The following is a 22,394-nucleotide window of genomic DNA, read 5'->3' on the forward strand; positions in this document are numbered from 1 at the left end:
CCAAGACTCATAGTAATCAAACTGGCAAAAATTAAAGACAAAGAAAAATTACTGAAAACAGCAAGGGAAAAACGACAAATAATATACAAGGGAACTCTCATAAGGTTAACAGCTGATTTCTCAGCAGAAACTCTACAAGCCAGAAGGGAGTTGCATGATATATTTAAAGTGATGAAAGGGAAGAACCTACAACCAAGATTACTCTACCCGACAAGGATCTCATTCACATTCGATGGAGAAATCAAAAGCTTTACAGACAAGCAAAACCTAACAGAATTCAGCACCACCAAACCAGCTCTACAACAAATGCTAAAGCAACTTCTCTAAGTGGGAGACACAAGAGAAAAAAAGGACCTACAAAAATAAACCCAAAACAATTAAGAAAATGGTCATAGGAACATACATATTGATAATTACCTTAAATGTGATTGTATTAAATGCTCCAACCCAAAGACACAGGCTCACTGAATGGATACAAAAACAAAACCTATATATATGCTGTCTATAAAAGACCCACTTCAGACCTAGGGACACATACAGACTGAAAGTGAGGGGATGGAAAAAGATATTCCATGCAAATGTAAATCAAAAGAACGCTGGAGTAGCAATACTCATATCAGATAAAATAGACTTTAAAATAAAGAATGTTACAAGAGACAAGGAAGACACTACATAATGATCAAGGGATCAATCCAAGAAGAAGATATAACAATTATAAATATATATGCACCCAACATAGGAGCACCTCAATACATTAGACAAATGTTAACAGCTATAAAAGAGGAAATCAACAGTAACATAATAATAGTGGGGGACTTTAATACCTCACTTACACCAATGGACAGATCATCCAAACAGAAAATTAATAAGGAAACACAAGCTTTAAATGACACAACATACCAGATAGATTTAATTCATATTTATAGGACATTCCATTCAAAAACAGCAGATAACACTTTCTTCTCAAGTGCGTGCAGAACATTCTCCAGGATAGATCACACCTTGGGTCACAAATCAAGCCTCAGAAAATTTAATAAAATTGAAATCATATCAAGCATCTTTTCTGACCACAATGCTATGAGATTAGAAATCAATTACAGGGAAAAAAACGTAAGAAACACAAACACATGGAGGCCAAACAATACGTTACAAAATAACCAAGAGATCACTGAAGAAATCAAAGAGGAAATCAAAAAATACCTAGAGACAAATTACAATGAAAACACAACAATCCAAAACCTATGGGATGCAGCAAAAGCAGTTCTAAGAGGGAAGTTTACAGCTATACAAGCCTACCTCAAGAAACAAGAAAAATCTCAAATAAACAATCTAACGTTACATGTAAAGGAACTAGAGAAAGAAGAACAAAAAAACCCCGAAAGTTAGCAGAAGGAAAGAAATCATAAAGATCAGAGCAGAAATACATAAAATAGAAACAAAGAAAACAATAGCAAAGATCAATAAAACTAAAAGATAGTTCTTTGAGAAGATAAAAAAAATTGATAGACTCATCAAGAAAAAGAGGGAGAGGACTCAAATCAATAAAATTAGAAATGAAACAGGAGAAGTTACAACAGACACCGCAGAAATACAAAGCATCCTAAGAGACTACTACATGCAACTCTATGCCAATAAAATGGACAACCTGGAAGAAATGGACAAATTCTTAGAAATGTATAACCTTCCAAGACTCAACCAGAAAGAAACAGAAAATATGAACAGACCAATCACAAGGAATGAAATTGAAACTGTGATTAAAAATCTTCCAACAAACAAAAGTCCAGGACCACATGGCTTCACAGGCGAATTCTATCAAACATGTAGAGAAGAGCTAACACCCATCTTTCTAAAACTCTTCCAAAAAATTGCAGAGGAAGGAACACTCCCAAACTCATTCTATGAGACCACCATCACCTGATACCAAAAGCAGACAAAGATACTACAAAAAAAGAAAATTACAGGCCAATATCACTGATGAATATAGATGCAAAAATCCTCAACAAAATACTAGCAAACATACTCCAACAACACTTTAAAAGGATCATACACCATGATGAAGTGGGATTTATCCCAGGGATTCAAGGATTCTTCAATATATGCAAATCAGTCAATGTGATACACGATATTAAATTGAAGAAGAACCACCATATGATCATCTCAATAGATGCAGAAAAATCTTTCGACAAAATTCAACACCCATTTATGATAAAAACTCTCCAGAAAGTGGGCATATAGAGGGAACCTACCTCAATATAATAAAGGCTATATATGACAAACACACAGCAAACATCATTCTCAATGGTGAAAAACTGAAAGCATTTCCTCTAAGATCAGCAACAAGACAAGGATGTCCACTCTCGCCACTATTATTCAACATAATTTTGGAAGTCCTGGCCATGGCAATCAGAGAAGAAAAAGAGATAAAAAGAATACAAATTGGAAAAGAAGAAGTACAACTGTCACTGTTTGCAGATGACATGATACTATACATAGAGAATCCTAAAGATGCCACCAGAAAACTACTAGAGCTAATCAATGAATTTGGTAAAGTTTCAGGATACAAAATTAATGCACAGAAATCTCTTGCATTCCTATACGCTAATGATGAAAAATCTGAAAGAGAACTTAAGGAAATGCTCCCATTTACCACTGCAACAAAAAGAATAAAATACCTAGGAATAAATCTACCTAGGGAGACAGGAGACCTGTATGCAGGAAACTATAAGACACTGATGAAAGAAATTAAAGATGATACCAACAGATGGAGAGATATACCATGTTCTTGGATTGGAAGAATCAATATTGTGAAAATGACTATACTACCCAAAGCAACCTACAGATTCAATGCCATCCCTATCAAATAACCAATGGCATTTTTTACAGAACTAGAACAAAAAATCTTAAAATTTGTATGGAGACACAAAAGACCCCGAATAGCCAAAGCAGTCTTGAGGGAAAAAAACGGAGCTGGAGGAATCAGACTCCCTGACTTCAGACTATAGTACAAAGCTACAGTAATCAAGACAGTATGGCACTGGCATAAAAACAGGAATATAGATCAATGGAACAGGATAGAAAGCCCAGAGATAAACCCACGCATATATGGTCAACTAATCTATGACAAAGGAGGCAGGGATATACAATGGAGAAAAGACAGTCTCTTCAATAAGTGGTGCTGGGAAAACTGGACAGCTACATGTAAAAGAATGAAATTAGAACACTCCCTAACACCATACATAAAATAAACTCAAAATGGATTAGAGACCTAAATGTAAGACTGGACACTATAAAAGTCTTAGAGGAAAACATAGGAAGAACACTCGTTGACATACATCACAGCAAGATCTTTTATGATCCACCTCCTAGAGTAATGGAAATAAAAACAAAAACAAATGGGACCTAATGAAACTTAAAAAGCCTTTTGCAAAACAAAGAAAACTACAAACAAGATGAAAAGACAACCCTCAGAATGGGAGAAAATACTTGTAAACGAATCAATGGACAAAGAATTAATCTCCAAAATATATAAACAGCTCATGAAGCTCAATATTAAAAAAACAAACAACCCAATCCAAAAATGGGCAGAAGACCTAAATAGACATTTCTCCAAAGAAGACATACAGATGGCCAAGAAGCACACAAAAATCTGCTCAACATCACTAATTATTAGAGAAATGGAAATCAAAACTACAATGAGGTATCACCTCACACCAGTTAGAATGGGCATCATCAGAAAATCTACAAACAACAAATGATGGAGAGGGTATGGAGAAAAGGGAACCCTCTTGCACTGCTGGTGAGAATGTAAATTGATACAGCCACTAGGGAGGTTCCTTAAAAACTAAAAATAGAATTACCATATGACTCATCAATCCTACTACTGGGCACATACCCAGAGAAAACCATAATTCAAAAAACATATGCACCCCAATGTTCATTGCAGCACTATTTACAATAGCCAGGTCATGGAAGTAACCTAAATGCCCATCGACAGATGAATAGATAAAGCAGATGTGGTACATATATACAATGGAATATTACTCAGCCATAAAAAGGAATGAAACTGGGTCATTTGTAGAGACGTGGTTGGATCTAGAGACTGTCATACAGAGTGAAGTTAGTCAGAAAGAGAAAAACAAATATTGTATATTGACACATATATGTGGAACCTAGAAAAATAGTACAGATGAACCAGTTTGCAGGGCAGAAATAGAGACAAAGGTGTAGAGAACAAACGTATGGACACCAAGGGGGGAAAGTGGCAGTGGGGGGTGGTGGTGTGATGAATTGGGAGATTGGGATTGACATATATACACTAATATGTATAAAATGGATAACTAATAAGATCCTGCTGTATAAAAAATTAAAATAAAATTTAGAAATTCAAAAAAATAATAAAGACATATACCCCAATGTTCATTGCAGCACCATTTACAATAGCCAGGACATGGAAGCTATGTAAATGTCCACTGACAGATGAACAGATAAAGAAGATGTGGTACATATATATAATGGAGTATTACTCAGTCAGAAAAAGAAATGAAATTAGGTCATTTGTAGAGATGTAGATGGACCTAGAATCTGTCATACAGAGTGAAGTAAGTCAGAAAAAATAAACAAATGTCGTATATTGATGCATATATGTGGAATGTAGAAAAATGGTACAGATGAACCTATTTGCAGGGTAGGAATAGAAATGCAGACATAGAGAACCGATGTGTGGACACAGGCTGGGCAGGGCAGGGTGGGATGAATTGGGAGATTAGGTTTGACATAAATACACTACCATGGCTAAAATAGATAGCTAGTGGGAACCTGCTGTATAGCAAAGGGAGCTCAGCCTGGTGCTCTGTGATGGCCTAGTTGGGTGGGATGGGAGGGGGAGGTCCAAGAGGGAGGGGATGTGTGTATGCATATGGCTGATTCACTTTGCTGTGTGGCAGAAATTAACACACAACATTGTAAAGCAATTATGCTCCAATAAAAAAAAAAAAAGAAAAGAAATACATATAATCATTTGATAACAAAAAAAGAGTGGATAAAACAAGTAATCTTACACCTTAATGATACAGACCCTTTGTAATACAATTTGTACTACCTATCCAAATTTAGAATGCATGTACCCTGCGACCTAACAATTCCATTTCTAGGAATTTAAAGATATCCTCCTACATATGCTTAAATATATATATATATATATATACGTATATATACATATATATATATATATATATATATATATATATATACGTATATATATACATATCCATTGTGGCACTGCTTATTAAAATAACAAAACCCCCAAAGAACATAAATGTCCATTAAATCAATAAAGAACTGATTAACTATATACCCATGTAATGAATGCTATGCAGCCATGGATCTATACATCTTAATATGTAAAGAGGTCCAGAAAAAAATTGTTTAAAGCACAAAAACAAGATGCAAAACTATCTCTATATGCTCCCATTTGTGAGAAAAAGGGAGAGTTATACAGATATATACAATACTCATAAATATATGTATATATATGAATATATACATATACACACATAGGCATATATAAAATCATAATTGTGGAAAGATATACAAAAACATGGCAGCAGTGTTTGCCCCTGAGCAAGGAGATCCAGGGTCTGCAATAAGAGGGAGATTAGGTTTCATTGTAAGACTCTGCATTTGTATATTTTTGTCATCTGTATATATTAGTTTTTCAATTGCATAAACAGTTGCTTAAAAGGCAAGAATCTAATGGAATAACTTGGAGATATGGGAGCAATAAAACAAGCAAAGTTGACTGAGGTAAATCTAAGATGATGAGTTTTGTAGATTAATCTTGAGGGAAGAGATCTCCAACCTACTGTAGAGGTCTCTCCCTGTTAGTCAACCAAGTCGCACATTTTAATTCACTTACTTTATATAAAACTCTATAGCATATGTACTATTATCATCACTATCACTTTATAGATGACACAGGCAGGTTAAGTGACCAAGACGGCATAGTGGGTGGCCAAATGGAGATGCATACTCAGGTTTCTTGGATGCTAAGCCCACACACACTCTTGGGCATCACACACACACTGCACCTCGACCTCTTCTACCAGGGCTCTGAAACCTCTTAATGGCTTGTATGGCTTTGGCAAACTACAATTTCAATTTTATTTTATTTTTATAAAAGTCAAAGCCTCACCAGATGTGGTTTATACCAAAAAAAGATATTTCTGGCACTGGGTACTAGCTGTCTTTGTGAATGTGACTCAAAAAATAAGTGAACGATATAATGCTTCACTTGGTAAAGTGGCTTGCCATTTTCTACATATATATTAACTGACTTTCATGTCACAACAGCCTGGAAGAAGAGTCGTCATCAATTTATAAATGAGAATACTAAGGCTTCATTTAGGGATCTGCTCTCCTTGAAGGAGCAGAAACGGGACTGACCCCGGGTCTTTTGAACCTAATTTTAGTGGTCCAAACACACTGCTACATTGAGTGTGAATAACATCTGAAAACTAGCTTAGAGCATGCAGGTGAGGTTTAATTGCAGACTCTTTTGATTGCTTGCAGCAGCCTTTTCTTTTAGATTCACAGTTCAAAGTTCCTACTCTGTAATAGGACCCCATTCTTCAGTGATGCTTTCTAAATCTTCAAGCTGTTCTGAATTTCAAAAGTTTTGCAACTTTGTAAGCTGAGTTCCAGTGAATTCTTCAGCAGGTTTTTCTTTTAAAACTTTGTTTTTCTCCGTATACTCTTTGTAATCATGGCAATTACTTTGATTGAAAGTTCCAATTACAAAGTTTTTCTTATTACAGGTCTATAAACAAAATATAAAAATATCCATTAGGCACATTCAGCTAGGTTTTCTTTTTATTTATCTCCCCTCTCCCTTTGTCAGTGTTCCCCTTGCCTCAGGTTAAGGGCTGGGCTCTTCACTATTACTGTGAGTTGTCCTTCCTGCAAAGGCAGCTGAAACAGGCTATCTGTGGAAAAGAAAAAGAGAGCTGTGCTTTCTGTGCCCAACGCCATTCATGATGATCAGATATGGCTGTGCCTGGAAGGGTTCAATGAACTTTTTAAAAAATATATAACACATTCAAATAATGTTTTTGCAAAAAAACCCTGGCAACAGGAAATGTCAACATCGTTAATCATATATTAAGTTTCATTAAAATTAAAACTCTGAAATAATTAGCTTCTGCTGCTTCCCAAGTGGCAATTATAGACCATCAGGAAGTATCGCACTCTCTTGAATTTCCTCCTTTAAACATTAAATGCTAAAGATAAAACATTATTTTAAAAATAATCTTTTAGATTTTAACTATGGGAATATAAACAATACGTCCTGGGTACTGGGCTAATCAAACCTCTCATAATTCAGGAAATTTGAATTTTACTTCACTCAGTGGTGAAATTAAGATGTTAATAAGTGACATTTCAAATGAAAGAGTTTAGAAGCATAAAAATATCTATATTTAAATTTTTGAAGATTTTTCTTTCATTTAAAATTCAGCATTTATCTTCCATTCCCAATTATTATTAAACATTATTTATTCAATGCTAGTTAGAAAAAATATGTGTTAGATTACTCTATTATATTTTAGCAATCCTTCAGCAGGTTTCTTTTTCTACCCCACTTCCATATCTTTAAGTATATAATCTATAACCTTCAGTTTCTTCTCTCATGATCCCCAGTTATTCTCGCAAAATGAATTCCACCATGGGGGGATAATAAATTTATCTAGATAGTACATATTATCTCAATGAACAGTGTATTGTTAAATAATACTAAACACTATTATAACAGTATTAAAAACAACATTGTTTTTACATGGAAATTATTGCCCATTAAAAAAGAGTAGCTGCTCAGTCCTGATGTGTGAGACACTGTAAGACACAAAGAGAGAAAAACAGATGGTGACCCTTGTTCTCAGGGAGTTTTTTATCTTTGATGGGACAACATAAAAATAGAAATGCTGACAGCACCAGCTAGAGGCCAAATCTGCCATTAAAGAGATGAAATGGCCTTGAATTTGTGGAAAGGGGGCAAAGGAGTGAGATGCAGGTGGGGTACCTCCGCCCAGGTCCCTGGGAAAATGCAAATACCCTTACAATGAGTAAAGGCTCAAAACAGAAAGAAAACAGCATGTAGTGAGTACCTAACTGATATCAAGCAAGGTTCTAAGTGCTCTACATTAACACTGTGTGGGTAGAAAGAGCTAGACTAGTTGGTGCACAAGGAGAGAAGATGACAAGAGAGGAATCACGGCCTGAGCTAGGGATTTTGGAATCACTTGACGAGAGGTAGAGGTGAAATCATAGGAATGACTCTCTGCCAAAGCTGAGAGTAGGAAATGAGAAAGAACAAGATTTGAATATTGCCTGTCTCTGTAAGTGGGCAATGAAAAGGGTATGAGAAATTGAATATATAAATGGACAAAAGCCAGATCATATATAAAAACAGAATTCAGACCCACAAAGTGCAGCAACCTGACCAAGAAACCAACTTCTTATCTATGATAACTAGCCCAGGAATCCAGCCTGTATAGGTCAGACATATAGAAAGTCAGACTACTATCTCTAGTGACAATCCACAAAGCCAAAGAATAACTTTTGCAACCAAAATGACCAGGACTTGATTAATAACTGATAGCTTCCCTAATTTTTGTCCATGCTTCCAACTTAGAATCAACCTGAGAGAGATAAATATGCTCCCTTAGTCCATCACATAGGATGCTTCACTTCTAACAAAGTTAGCTCACCTCCAGCATCCCCAGGCCAACAGCTTCCAATAAGGGCACACCTGAAGCCTTCCTTTTTCCACTGTAAAGCTTTCCCCCTCCTCTGCTTGACTTCGAGCCTCTACCAAATGCAACTGATGGTGACTGACTTCCTTACTATAGTAAGCTCTGAATTTGGTTGGTCTTAATTTATTTCCACAAGATTATTGGCATAGACAGAGATGGTTAGCTTTGGAAAAGGCAAGAGAAATCTCTTCCTCTGAATAAAAATGGGAGGAGGGAAGGATGAGTGAAGACACTTGGGGATTCTGAGTTGGCAAGAAAGATGAAGGAGTTTTACCAGGTGGATGCCATTTCTCAATTAAAGTAATCTCTAACCAGAGATTCAGGAAAAGTAAGGTTAGGGCTGTAAGTAAGTGAAAGGAGTTTAGAACTGGGGAAAGACAAGGGGGAGTGAATAAGAAATGGGTAAAATGCCCAGAGCAATCTACAGACTTAATGCAATCCCTATCAAAATTACCATGGCATTTTTCACAGAACTAGAACAAATAACCCTCAAATTTATATGGAATCAAAAAATTCCTTGAATAGCCAAAGTAATTTTGAGAAAAAAGAACAAAACTGGAGGTATAATGCCCCCAGAGTTCAAACTATACTACAAAGCTACAGTAATCAGAACAGTATGGCACTGGCACAAAAACAGACACATAGATCAATGGAACAGAATAGAGAGCCCAGAAATAAACCCACACATCTGTGGTCAATTAATCTATGACAAAGGAGGCAAGAATAAACAATGAGGAAAAGACATTCTCTTCAGTGGGTGGTGCTGGGAAAACTGGACAGCTACATGTAAAAGAATGAAATGAGAACATTTTCTTATACAATATACAAAAATAAACTCAAAATAGATTGGAGACTTAAATGTAAGACCAGATACCATAAAGCTCCTAGAAGAAACCATAAAGCTCCTAGAAGAAAGCATAAAGCAGAACGCACTTTGACATAAATAGATGCAATATTTTTTTGGATCTGTCCCCTAAAGCAAAGGAAACAAAAGCAAAAATAAACAAATGAGACCTTATTACACTTTAAAGCTTTTGCACAGCAAAGGAAACCACTGACAAAACAAAAAGATTACCTACTGAATGGAAGAAAATATTTGAATGTGATATGAACAATAAGGGGTTAATATCTGAAATATATAAACAACTCATACAACTCAACATCAAAAAAAATAACCCAATTAAAAAATGGGCAGAAGTCCTGAACAGATATTTTTCCAAAAGGACATGCAGATGGCCAACAGGCACATGAAAAGATTCTCAACATCACTAGTCACTAGAGAAATGCAAGTCAAAACCACGAGACACCTCACACCTGCCAGAACAGTTATCATCAAAAAGAACACAAATAACAAACATTGGCGGGCTTCCCTGGTGGCGCAGTGGTTAAGAATCCGCCTGCCAATGCAGGGGACACGGGTTTGAGCCCTGGTCCGGGAAGATCCCACATGTCACAGAGCAACTAAGCCCGTGCACCACAACTACTGAGCCTGTGCTCTAGAGCCTGCAAGCCACAACTACTGAGCCCGCGAGCCACAACTACTGAAGCCCATGCGCCTAGAGCCCGTGCTCTGCAACAAGAGGAGCCCCCACAATGAGAAGCCTGCACACCTCAATGAAGAGTAGCCCCTGCTCACCACAACTAGAAAAGCCCGCACACAGCAACGAAGACCCAATGCAGCCAAAAAAAAAAAAAAAAAAAAACATTGGCGAGGATGTGAAGTAAAGGGAACCCTTGTACACTGTTGGTGGGAATGTAAATTGATGCAGCCACTATGGAAAACAGTATGGAGGTTTCTCTAAAATAGAACTACCATGTAACCCAGCAATTCCACTCCTGTGTATATATCCAAAGAAAACAAAAACACTAATTCAAAAACATACATGTACCCCAATGTTCACAGCAGTGTTATTCAAAATAGCCAAGATACAGAAGCAACCTAAGTAACCATCAACAGATGAATAGATAAAGAAGATGTGAGATATATATATATACATCCCATTATACATATAACTCACATCCCATTATATATATAACTCAGTCATAAAAAAGAATGGGGTTTTGCCATTTGCAACAACGTGGACAGACCTGGACGGTATTATACTTAGTGAAATAAGTCAGATGAAGATAGACAAATACTGTATGTTATCACGTGGATGTGGCATCTAAAAATTAAAACTAATGAATATAACAAAACAGAAACAGACTCACAGATATAGAGAACTAGTGGTTACCAGTGGGGAAAGGGAAGTGGGGAGGGGCCAGATAGGGTTAAGACATTAAGAGGTACAAACTAATATGTATAAAGTAAATAAACTACAAGGATATATTGTACAACACAGGGAATATAGCCAATATTTTATAATAACCTTAAATGGAGTATAATCTATAAAAATGTTTAATCATTATGTTGTATACTCAAAATGAATATAATATTGTAAATCAATTATACTTCAATTAAAAAAATAAATGGGTAAATTGGCTCTTTTTTGTTTAATATAGTGGATTAAACGTAAGTGCTATCTCCTCTCTTTCTAGAGATTCTAGAATATTTTGTAATAAATGGATATTGGCATTAAAAAAAGGAAAAAAACACATCAAGAAAGTTATAAAGGAAATAGGTTCATTGTGAGCTAAAACAGAGAAACTAGGAGAGAATGTAAAATAAAAGTTCTAGAGCCAGTTTTTGCTTTTACTCCACCTTTTATCATTACTGTTTGTTTAGTACATTAGGAATCTATTTGTAGTACCAGGTGCTCTAGGCTTTTAAATTCTTTCATGTTTCCTTGGGGGTGGGGGTGTAGACAAATGTTTCTCTTTCTTTTTAGACAGTCAGAATAAGTGCTCAGATGTCAAATATGAAGCCAAAAACCAAGTCTCCTAAATTTGGGAGCAACACTAATTTAAAAACACAGTTGGGCTTGTCAATATAAACCATGGTAGATCAAAGTGAATATAAATAAAGGAAAAAACTTGTAGTTTAAGGAGAGGATAAAAAATGGATGAAAAACTTCCTTATTTTGGAGCAAAGTTAAATGGAACTTAAAAGGGGACTGCAAACACCTGCAATGAACTTATGTCCCTTAATAAAAAGAACAGTCAAAAAAAAATAGTGTTATGGCCTATATGGGAAAAGAATCTAAAAAAGAGTGGATATATGTATATGTATAACAGATTCACTTTGCTGTACACCTGAAACTAACACAACGTTGTAAATCAACTATACTCCAAAAAAAACTAAAATTTAAAAAAGAACAGTCAACATTTATTGTGCGTTTATTATATGACAGATATGAAAGGTACTTGTATTAACATATTTAGTCCTTACAGAAACCTTTCAAGTAGGACATAATAACTGTCTTCATTATATAGCTGAAGAAAATGTGGTATAGTAAAACTGAGAAACTTGCCCAAAATTGCATTTCTCCTAAGTGATACAGCCAAATTCAAACCCAGGAAATTTGGCTCCTACAGTCCATTTTCTTATTCCTATAATATGAAAGGAAGGAAAGGAAAGAGGATGAAGGAATATTGCTCAGTCACAAAAGCAATTTAAAAAGCTTTTCCTCTGGTGTCATTGTTATCTATCACCAATACCCTTGGGGGACAATCTAATGAAACCCTTAAGCTTGGGTTTTGATATTTAATAGGATCCTCCATGAAAGGAACCAGGGCTCATTAGAGAGTAGACAGTACCATGTCTCAGAGCCAGAAAATTCAAAATGGGACTAGAACAGCTTCTTGCTGCCAGAAAGCAAGGCTGCTCTCAGAGATATCTGGAATCATGTCCAAAAGACATTGCACATGTATAAAAGACAGCTCCTACTAGCCAAGAATAAAAATTGGGGCATTAAAAGGGAAAACAATGACTAAAGTCTATTGGAGCAAGTTGTGTCTGTTAAGATAGCTCTAAGGTCATGATACTAAATGAGAAAGTACAAAATACTAGGAGGTGATTGTCAGTGCATAAAGAGGTCTCTCAATACTATCTTCTGGAAATGTTACATATTGATGATACAAATGATATATGTCCTATACTGGAGCTGCAACTGAGTTATTAATAGAAATATAGATATAGCTATGGATATAGTGTATTATTTTAAGTAAGTATATAATGGATCAGAGGAAGAAATTCGGAAGACAACGATGTGAAAAACATAAAATAGAGAAGCCAGCTTTGTAATAGAGAAATTGTAAAATTTAGAAAATATACATAAAGTGTGTGTGTGAAGGGATGCCCTATTACGGCCCTTACTATTCTTTCTGTAGCCAAACCTTGGTGGTCTAGGCCACCCCTTATTAGAGAACCGCTATGGCAACTTATACATTAATTACCCAGCCTAAAATATTACACATGTCACATTTTAAACAGACCCAAGTCCATTCACATTAGGGTGAAAGGAAATTACTGGGTTCAGGAATAGTGGGGATTATATACATAGACCGAGTTGGTCCCTCCCCTTCATGCTTCAGACCAAATGGGCACAGGCTAAAATGGATAGGCAGATTTGTGGGCAAGAGTGAGCCCAACCAGGGCCGTAGTCACCCAGACACAGAACTGATTTAGAAGGATGACAGGCAAGTGGGAGCAAGGGCTGCTGTAATTATCTGGATAGAATAGGTGGCAAGCGTCCATCAATATGTTTAGAAGTCAATGACAGTCCACCCAAAATTCTATGTTTACTCAGCTTGTTTAATGAGGGTTTACAGAAGTTAGTTACCATGTTATGGGAATTGGGTCTGAGATGGAGGAGGAGCAGGGTGCAAACTCGTTCTGTGTGAATTTATCCAGGAGGTGTGGTAGAGAAAAGTCCCTCTTCTAGTAAGTGTCTAATGATCTCTCTAATAAGTGGGGCAGTAACAATCCAAAACAACTGAGGTAGGATTTCTCCAGGAGAGGAGAGATAGATGTAGCTGTAAAATGAAAAATGGAGGCCTGTCATCTGAATGGGTGAGAGTTCCAAGGTGAGCAGGTGTTCTGCGTGTGAGCAGAACTGGGAGGTAAGTTCCAGCATCTCCACTGGTCCCTGAGGATGTGACACGTGGGAAACTTCACAGTGCATGGTTACCTGTTGCAGGAATGGTGCAAAATAATAATTAGGCACACTCGTGAATCATAAAATAGCAAAAACACAGGATGTATACAATCTAAACTGGCAGTTGAAGCCATTCTTGACTCTCGTGTTGCCCCAGAGGCCACTGAAATATAATTTCTTAGTGAAAACTAGAAATTTTGCCTTTCACCCCCTCAGGTAATCAAGTGATATGGAGGTTTATATTTATAGAGACTGAATCAGCAATTAAAAACACACTGGGAAATGAGGGAAAGTACACATAAATTCAGTACAAAGAGACAGAGAAATAGGTCAAAGTCACTTACTGAGGTCAAAAGATCTTGCTTCTGGGCATAACAACTGAGGTTGGTTGAAAGGCACTTTGGAAGATAAGTTTAGAGCAGTTATTTTATCGATTTGTATGGAAAACTATAATCAAGGGTATCATTGTTCTACTATTAGTACAGTATTATAGAAGCTAAGTAATAAAAAGAGGAAGAGAAATAAAATAAGAAGTCGGGAAAAAATAAATCACAAATAGGACATTATTTATAAGGAGATACATTTTTTTTAGAAAGACATATAAAAGTTGGGAAAACACTGAGGGGGCAGTATGATTTGGAGTGGGAAACTTTCAGAGGACAGAAAGGTATCTAGGCTAGTTAGTAGAGATAAAATGAATTCAAGTAATATATTTAGAAAAGAGTGCACTGGATGAGGAGACCTTGGAAAGAGGCTGTCAAAACAGTGTGAAGCCGCTGACAGACTGCAGAATGTCTTGTATTCTTTCAACTTTCAGGAGTGAGGAGAGCTACAAACACAGAAGGAGCTTAATTACAAGGTAGTTAGATCTCAGCAAAGGTTGCAGTGAGCAAGCAGCGCTCTGTATGATAATGACACCATAAGGAGAAGAACATAAAGAGAAAACTATGTGAGTGAAGTAAATGGTAATTGGAAGCTGAGCATCATGTGACCACCTCAGTGCCACCTTGAGGGTAGACAGAGTCTAGAAAGGTTATGATGGGAAAAGGTCATGAGAGGAGGACTGGAACTTTGTATAGAAGGACTAAGTTGAGACTGGCATGCTAGAACTCCTGCAGATTGGCAGTTTTGCCTTCTGGTCTGTATCAGCTCCAGCATATTCAGTGGGTGCATCTCCAGATGATGTCACTTATTTTACTGGGGGCATTCCTGCCTGGAGGAACCTGGGACTGAAGGACACGGAACTCACTCTCTGCAGGCTGCTGGGGGGTTGGAGCAATGGTTAAGTCTACCCTGAGGACAAGAATGGGTGGAACTAGGAGTCAACCAGTTTAAGAACTGGCAGCATGGTTGAGACACAAGATCCAAGGAGGCAAGTAAGACTACATCATGCTACAGGAAGTATCGCAGACACACTGGTCATGGCCTAGCAAATGCATAAAAAGAAAATTAAAACAGAAGGGGCTGATAGTATAGGAGGAGGTTTAGGGAACTGGGAGACTGAATATGCAAATAAGTAATGGCCAGTCCATGTATATATAATCAGTATATATATATACTGATTTGCATATATATATATATGCAAATCAGTAATGGCCAGTCCATATATATATATATAAAGTAGAACTCTGAGTCACAGCCTGCAGCAACCTGCCCAGGAAACCAACTTCTTATCTACAATAACCAGCCCAGCCTGCTATAAGTCAGAATTATAGGAAGTAGGATTGCTATCTCTAGTAATAATCCAGGAGGCTAAACAATAACTTCTGAAACCAAAATGGCCATAACTTAATAACTGCCAGCTCCCCTAATTTTTGTCCCTACTTCCAATTTAGGACCAACCAGAGAAAGCCAAATATGTACCCCTAACCCATCACGTAGGATGCCTGCTTCTAGTTAGCCCACCTCCAGCTCCCCCAGGCCAACGGCCTCCAGTCAGGCCACACCACTATGAAGCTTGCCCCCTCCTCTGCCTGCCTCTGAGTCTCTGCTAAAACATAAATGACTGAGGCGAATGACTCGCCATAGCAAGCTCTGAATAAATAGCGTCTGTTTTCATGTTTACTTCGCTCATTCTCATATGTTTGTTCTCTTTGTTTACCTCCACAGAACCAAAGACTAACTAAAATCAAGATAAAGAGTAGATTCAGGATGAGTGCCAAAATGGGGGGAATAGGAAGCTAGCTGTGAATAGAGAAGGGGGATTCTGCACTCTTAGGAAGGGACAGGGAGAGGACTGACATTTATATATTGCTTGTTATGAGTTTCCTGCAGCTTGGTTATGGGTTTATATGACTTACTGAAGCCTCATAAAACCCTGTGAGAAAGATTTTTTTTTAATACACCATTTTTAAGGGAAATAAAACTAAAATAGTTTTCATAACTTATCAGGAGTGGAGTGGCGTCCAAGGCCAGGTTTCCTCTTTCCACTCTGTCAGGCCACTCCCCCAAACCTCCTCTGACTTTCCCACTGCACTTTCGACCACAGAGAATCACCATGTTTGTCTCATGAACTACGGTGTAACTCCTTGTTCAGTCCTTTGTTGTTCTGCAAAAAGGTGATGAATGACATAATTATGTTAATATCTTGCCCAAGTTTACAGAGTCAGTAAGTGGTAGAATATAGATTTGAATCCAGATCTTTCAAATTTCAAAGTCCATGGTCTTTCACTACATTAGGCTACCTGGGAGGTGGAGTAGTTTGCTAGCAGGTGCAAAGGCAAAGTGGACATTAAATTTATTGACCTGAGGTGGTTAAAAACAGTAAGGCTAGGGTACTGGAAGTAAATTTTACAGTTACTAAGGACAGTGGCAAGGGATGGGACTGGTGGCTGGAAGATCTATTAGCCAGGCACAAAAGAAGGAGAGAGAGAGTCCTGGTAGAAGGTAACGTTGCCTATAGTGATAAGGAGACAGTGGCTGATGTAAGAAAAGTTCATCAAATTAAAATGAGAATGACTGAGGGAAGATGGTGGGGCAATGGACTGTCCCACTGGATACTGGGACTGGATTGGGGTGTAAGGAATTGCAGTTGCCCTGCCTCCACCCTGTGCTTTGGAGAGAGGAGAAAAAGCAGAAGCTTCTCAGGATGTTAGGAGAAAGCCAGATGCCACCCGGGCAGATATACAAAAGTGCCTATTACAAGGCTGAGAATGTAGGAGAACAGAAATGCAAGACATAGGGGAAGAGACTGTAGAAGAGAGGAAGATCTGGAGGGGCTGCAAGTTCTGGAAAAGACAGTTGCATGTAGGGGTGCAACAAAGTAATCAGGGTAGTGATTCCAACTACTCAGGGGAAAGGAAGCAGGAGCATAGTTGGTAATTGGGAGAATATGTTCTAGATGGAGGGAGAAGCAATGTTGGGTCATCAGGATTTAGTTATTGACTGAGACAGAAGAAATAACCAGACCGAAATTCCAGTTGTATGAGTTAAAAAATCAAAATTAGATTAAATTATAGCTTCCCCCAAATGAAAAGAGGCATAATTCGGAGGCTCCCAACTTTTTTGTTGAAAACTACCAATGTCTGGCAATGTTTGTTAAAAGGCCCTGGCTATTTTGTCTTAAGGAAGTCATCATAGTTTGACCTTTACAAAGTTACTTTCTAGATTCTGGGGTTTGCCATTTAAAGTACTCAGCAGTCTTCATTACAGGTGAGGTGAGAGAGAGGGGCAGAGGCACTCCACTGAGGAAGTATGAGTCACTGGCCCCTTGCCCACAGAATGTTTATATTTGTCAGGTAACAGGATTAGCACAAGGTATTGATGCAGATGGAGTGATCAGGAGGAAGATGAAGACGACCTGCTGTTTTTCTACTGCTTTCCTTATAATCCCAATATAATTTTTCTCCCAAATTCAGTCTGGGAAACAAACATATTTAGGAACATCTATCTAACATGAAGGAATAAATCTAAAATGTATACTGATTTCTCTCTTGTATCCTTTGTTCTGTATAATACTGTTGCCTGGTAATTAAACTATAATGTGTCATGGGTTAAAAAAACCAAAATTTCAATTGTCTTTTCCAGATTTTTTTTTTTTCTGTCAGACATTCAACCCTCAAGGCAAAATATCCAGGATAAAAACTCACGTATACATTACGAGGCTGTGGTTGATCTTTTAAGCTAGAAAAGAGGGGCACTTTGACTAATGCTTTCCAAAGGGAAAAATAACATTTAAAATTCATTATAAGCTCTAATTTATAATAACCATTGTAATTTTATGGCCTCACTTCGGCTTTGCAGCAACATGTACATAAAAATAAGCCTCTTACTTCTCTGCCCCCTCTTGGTACTTTTCTACATTCTCCTACCAACCTCAAAAAATAAAGTAGGGCTCAGGGAAGAGTTGGATGAAGAGATTTATGTGGATAAAACCACGCTGTGACTGCTCTGCAGTCAGAAGTGACCCTAGGGAAATGTTATTTAATGTACTTGAAGAGAAAAAAATACAGAAATATAATGGTAAAGTTGTTGTAATTTCTGGATTAAAAATAAACTTTGTGCTAAATTGGGACAGACTGAGGAGACCTGTGTCTTCTCATAGACATGCTTATTTATTTAATCCCAAATTTTAAGTGGGAATTTTTCCTGAGATGTGCATTTAACTTCTAATTGAAATAACAACTAGCACGGTGTCCTTTGTCCATTGGGGCCTTCATTTGTGCCAAGCTCATTATGGAACAAATCAAAACCTCATACACAGACGTGTCCAGGATGCAGATTGTTACAAAATTTCATTTTGTCAACCACTCCTTTGTACAGAATATGCCCAAACTGTAAAGTGAATTAAACCATTACTCATTTTTATTCCCTTGGTCTAAATAAAAGTAAGAGCATCAGTGGACAGTGAGTCATGTCTCGGTTTAACCCAGTGGGCACTTGGGTGACCATGTGTGTTTGTGATATTTTTCTCTCCACTCTCCAGGACCCTCTTTGACTTTCTCACCCACTCCCTAAAAGAGAATTTTTAAATTTTTGTTTGTTACCTCTTACCGACATTTATTTTGACAATTTTTTTCTGAGAGCCCATCCTCATCCTCTCCCATGATGTCCACGGCTGAAAATATCAATGCAACGAGAATGGCAAAGCAGCACACCAGTGCAAAGATCACGATGCACTTCTGCTGGGACTGCAAGAGAGAAAGAAGAAAAAGAAAAGTAAGTAAAGCAGCTTTTGCTTAGGAAACTCAACATGCGGCAGCTTTTCAGAGTTCCAGGCAAAACCCTTTGGGGAATAATTAGTTTTGTCACTGCCAGAGAAGGGCTACTCTCTGGGTGAAATGCCTAAGACCTTTATGCTTATTCCTCAACATAGCTTTCAAATCCCTGCCAAATATGTTAGAATCTATTAAATAATTTAGGTGCTGCATCAAGATTTTCAAACGAATTTGCTCTTCTTCTTTCTAATCAAAGGTAGTCCAGAAAAGATCACTACAAGACCCATTATTGCAAATTAAAAATGAAACACAGGGTGGCTCAATAATTATTCTCTGTCCCCTGTTATTACCACCATTTTCCAAACTCTATGCAAACTGCATTCAAACTCTGTATCTTCTTGCTTTTCCCATCTCATCTTGCTCTAAGATATTTATGGCGTGATGACTTCAGGAAAGATGCCCTTGTGGTCAGTACGAATTCTGCACTTTGATCAGAAAATTAAATCTATCAGATCCCAGCATCATGGGTCATTAGGCAACATCATTCATTTCAAAACACTGAATAAAATCTTAACCAACATTCACACTCTTGATATGGTTTTCACTTAGAAACACAAGCTCAAGTTCCAGGTGGTCAAAGAAAATCACGTCCTTATCTTTAGGCCCAAGTGTTGGAATTCAAGACATCCCTATCTCCAGGGGTTCACGGTCAAAGGTGGCATAAGATAAGGCCACGTTAACTAGGCAAAGCCATGACCACTGGGACAAATAATTTTGCCTGCTTTCAATTTATTAGGTAAATCTGGATGCGGAGGAGAGGAGAAAGAAGAATTTTTAAGTCTTTGTGCAGCTTCTAGGAACTATTTTGAGAAGGGGTAAGGGTGACCTTTGACCAGGCAGCCAGAAGCACTTTCTTAGTGATGGGATACATACATACACAGACATGCGTGCACATGCACATGCACACACACACACACACGCACACAAATTTCAGAGCTTTGTTACAACCAGCTGGCTTTGTCTCCTCCTACCACCCTCCCGCCCTTCATCCCTGTAGCCGCATAGTCTCCAAAGAATCAAGGAACCTCCTAAAGTCCAGTTTGTCCAGGGGCAGCCTCAGGTTACAGATTACAGAGAAAGACGTAGTTGGGAAATAATGCTGTCTCTGTGACCAGGCACTACAGATCAAATGGTTGTTCCCTTTTAGTGTTTTCTCATCCTCCCTCAGGTCTTCTCTCATAGTAGAACCTATTCCAAGTCCATTCTTGCCTGTCATTATGCTCTTCTCCGACTGGCACACTCAGAGAGGAAGTGGGGGAAAGCCCAAGGAAGATACACCATTGTTCTTTAACCCTAGGCTCTGGGTTTCTCTAAGGCATGGATTGTTTTATTGTTTCCATCCACAAGCAACGAGCAAAGAGCCTAACAAACAGAAGGTGCTCAATAGATAGTTACTGTATAAACAAATACAGAGTGAATGAATGAAATGAAAATCACAATGAATATTTCTCAGGATGGAGAGCAACTAGAGGTATTTATCTCAGTGACCTTCCTGAAAATGGGTTTATTTCCACACTTTGGTGATTGTAAATATTATAGCTCATTCTTTTTCACTCTTTGTGGGAGCTAGAGGCAATTCATGGGCCATGCTTACCAACTCTGTAAAACTCTGCAGAATAGGTTATGCAATCTTGCTCCTTTACTTGGCATTCATCCCCAGTTCTTCACTAATTTTATTTTTAAGAAGCAGCACAGTAAACCAGTTGAAGGCTCAGACTTTGGAACAAGATTGCCTGGACTCTGCCACTTACTGGTTGTATGCACTTGGGCAAGTTATTTAGTCTTTATGCTTTAGATTCCTTGTCTGTAAAATGGGCATCATAATAATAATAACAACAACTGCCTTTATGGGGCTGTTATTAAAAATTAACTTAAATGAGATACTTTATGTAAATTACTTAGAACAGTACCTGAAAAATAAATAGCACTAAATGAGTGTTTGCTGTTGTTAGTATATCGTAGTATATGCATCTCTGTAAGCTGTCTCAAATATTTCGGGGAAACAAGGTAAATATATGAATAAACAAAAAACATACAACAAAAAATGCAATTATGTGGAAGAGAGAGGCTGAGAGACAGAGACAGAGAAGGAGAGGAAGAAATAAGACAAAAAGGGAGAAAAGAAATGTGAGATGGAAGTTTTCTAGGATAAAATTCAGAAATGGTTCTATATCAGTCTCAGAATCCAAAACTCTAAAGCAGCATTTCTCAAACTTAAGCATGCATCTAAATCCCCTGGTCTGGGGTGGGGCCCAAAAGTGTGCATTTATAACAAGTTCCCAGGATATGCTGATGCTCCTGGTCCAGGTGCCACACTTTGACATATCAAAGTGTCATCTCTACTAAATGCTGCTTAATACATGTTCATCCTTCAAATTCACCTGCCTGTAGTAGTTTATTTTCAAACATTAAAGGGATCATGATAAATACACCCTATTAATCTAAATGTAAATCTTGTGATTTCTTTTCTTTGTAGGGGCTTAAACAATTATTTAAACAAAAATTTTTTAAATTTTGGAATGAACTGTCTTCTGCCCTTTACTTTTTATTTATTTAATGATACTCATTACTTGTATAATCAGAAAATGTCTGCTATTAACTATTTTGAGAAAATATGTAGTATGAAAAAGAAAATAAATCACCCAGATTCCCACTCAGACATAACTGCCATTAACATTTTCTTCTGGTTCTTTCCTATATTACATCTACCTATATAGCAATCTGATAATATTTATAGCATGCTATATATAGTTTTACATTCCACTTTTTGCACGTAATCATGTTTTAATATATTAAATATTCTTTTAAAGCATAGTTTTAAGTTGTTGTATAGTATTTCATTGCATGAAAAATCATTATCTCCTTTACTCACAAAACTTTCCTTCAAAGCCATTCATTTTACAACAGAAAAAAAAAGATTAAACATTTTCCCCATTTTATCCATTTCTCTATATAAATTATAAATAGAAACAAACAAAAAGCTTTTAGAGAGATTTGAAATAATGTAATGATATTCAATTAATCCAGTCCAGAAGAGCCTCTAACCTAGGACAATATAATTAAATATTTTCTCAGAAAGACTCCTAGAGAGAGCAGCATGAATACACCATGTCAGATACATAGTGGGTACTCAATGAATGAATCCTACTGAAGTTAATACTAAATGCTTCCTCTATAACAACATTGATTCCTTTCCCTCTATTCTGATTTTTATGATAAAACAGTAAATAAGAATTCTAGTTAATATGTGTGCTATTGAAGTACTTTGATGTAATAACCCTCACAAATTTCTATTCACTTCTATTGATTTAATTTAATTTCTATATTATCAACTTCTA

At 37.1% G+C, this 22,394-nt stretch overlaps 1 protein-coding gene across 1 annotated transcript in view; it reads right to left on the reverse strand.

Annotated features, from left to right (window-relative positions):
- The window catches only part of PLD5 (phospholipase D family member 5), a 474,233-nt gene that overhangs the window by 255,641 nt on the left and 196,198 nt on the right, over nucleotides 1–22,394 (reverse strand). The window contains exon 2 of the mRNA XM_068538505.1: nucleotides 18,833–18,969. Coding sequence (XP_068394606.1) covers nucleotides 18,833–18,969 — 137 coding nt within the window. The remainder of the gene's footprint in view (nucleotides 1–18,832; nucleotides 18,970–22,394) is intronic.

Source organism: Eschrichtius robustus, chromosome 3 (genome assembly GCF_028021215.1).
Source record: "Eschrichtius robustus isolate mEscRob2 chromosome 3, mEscRob2.pri, whole genome shotgun sequence".
Lineage (NCBI taxonomy): Eukaryota > Metazoa > Chordata > Mammalia > Artiodactyla > Eschrichtiidae > Eschrichtius > Eschrichtius robustus.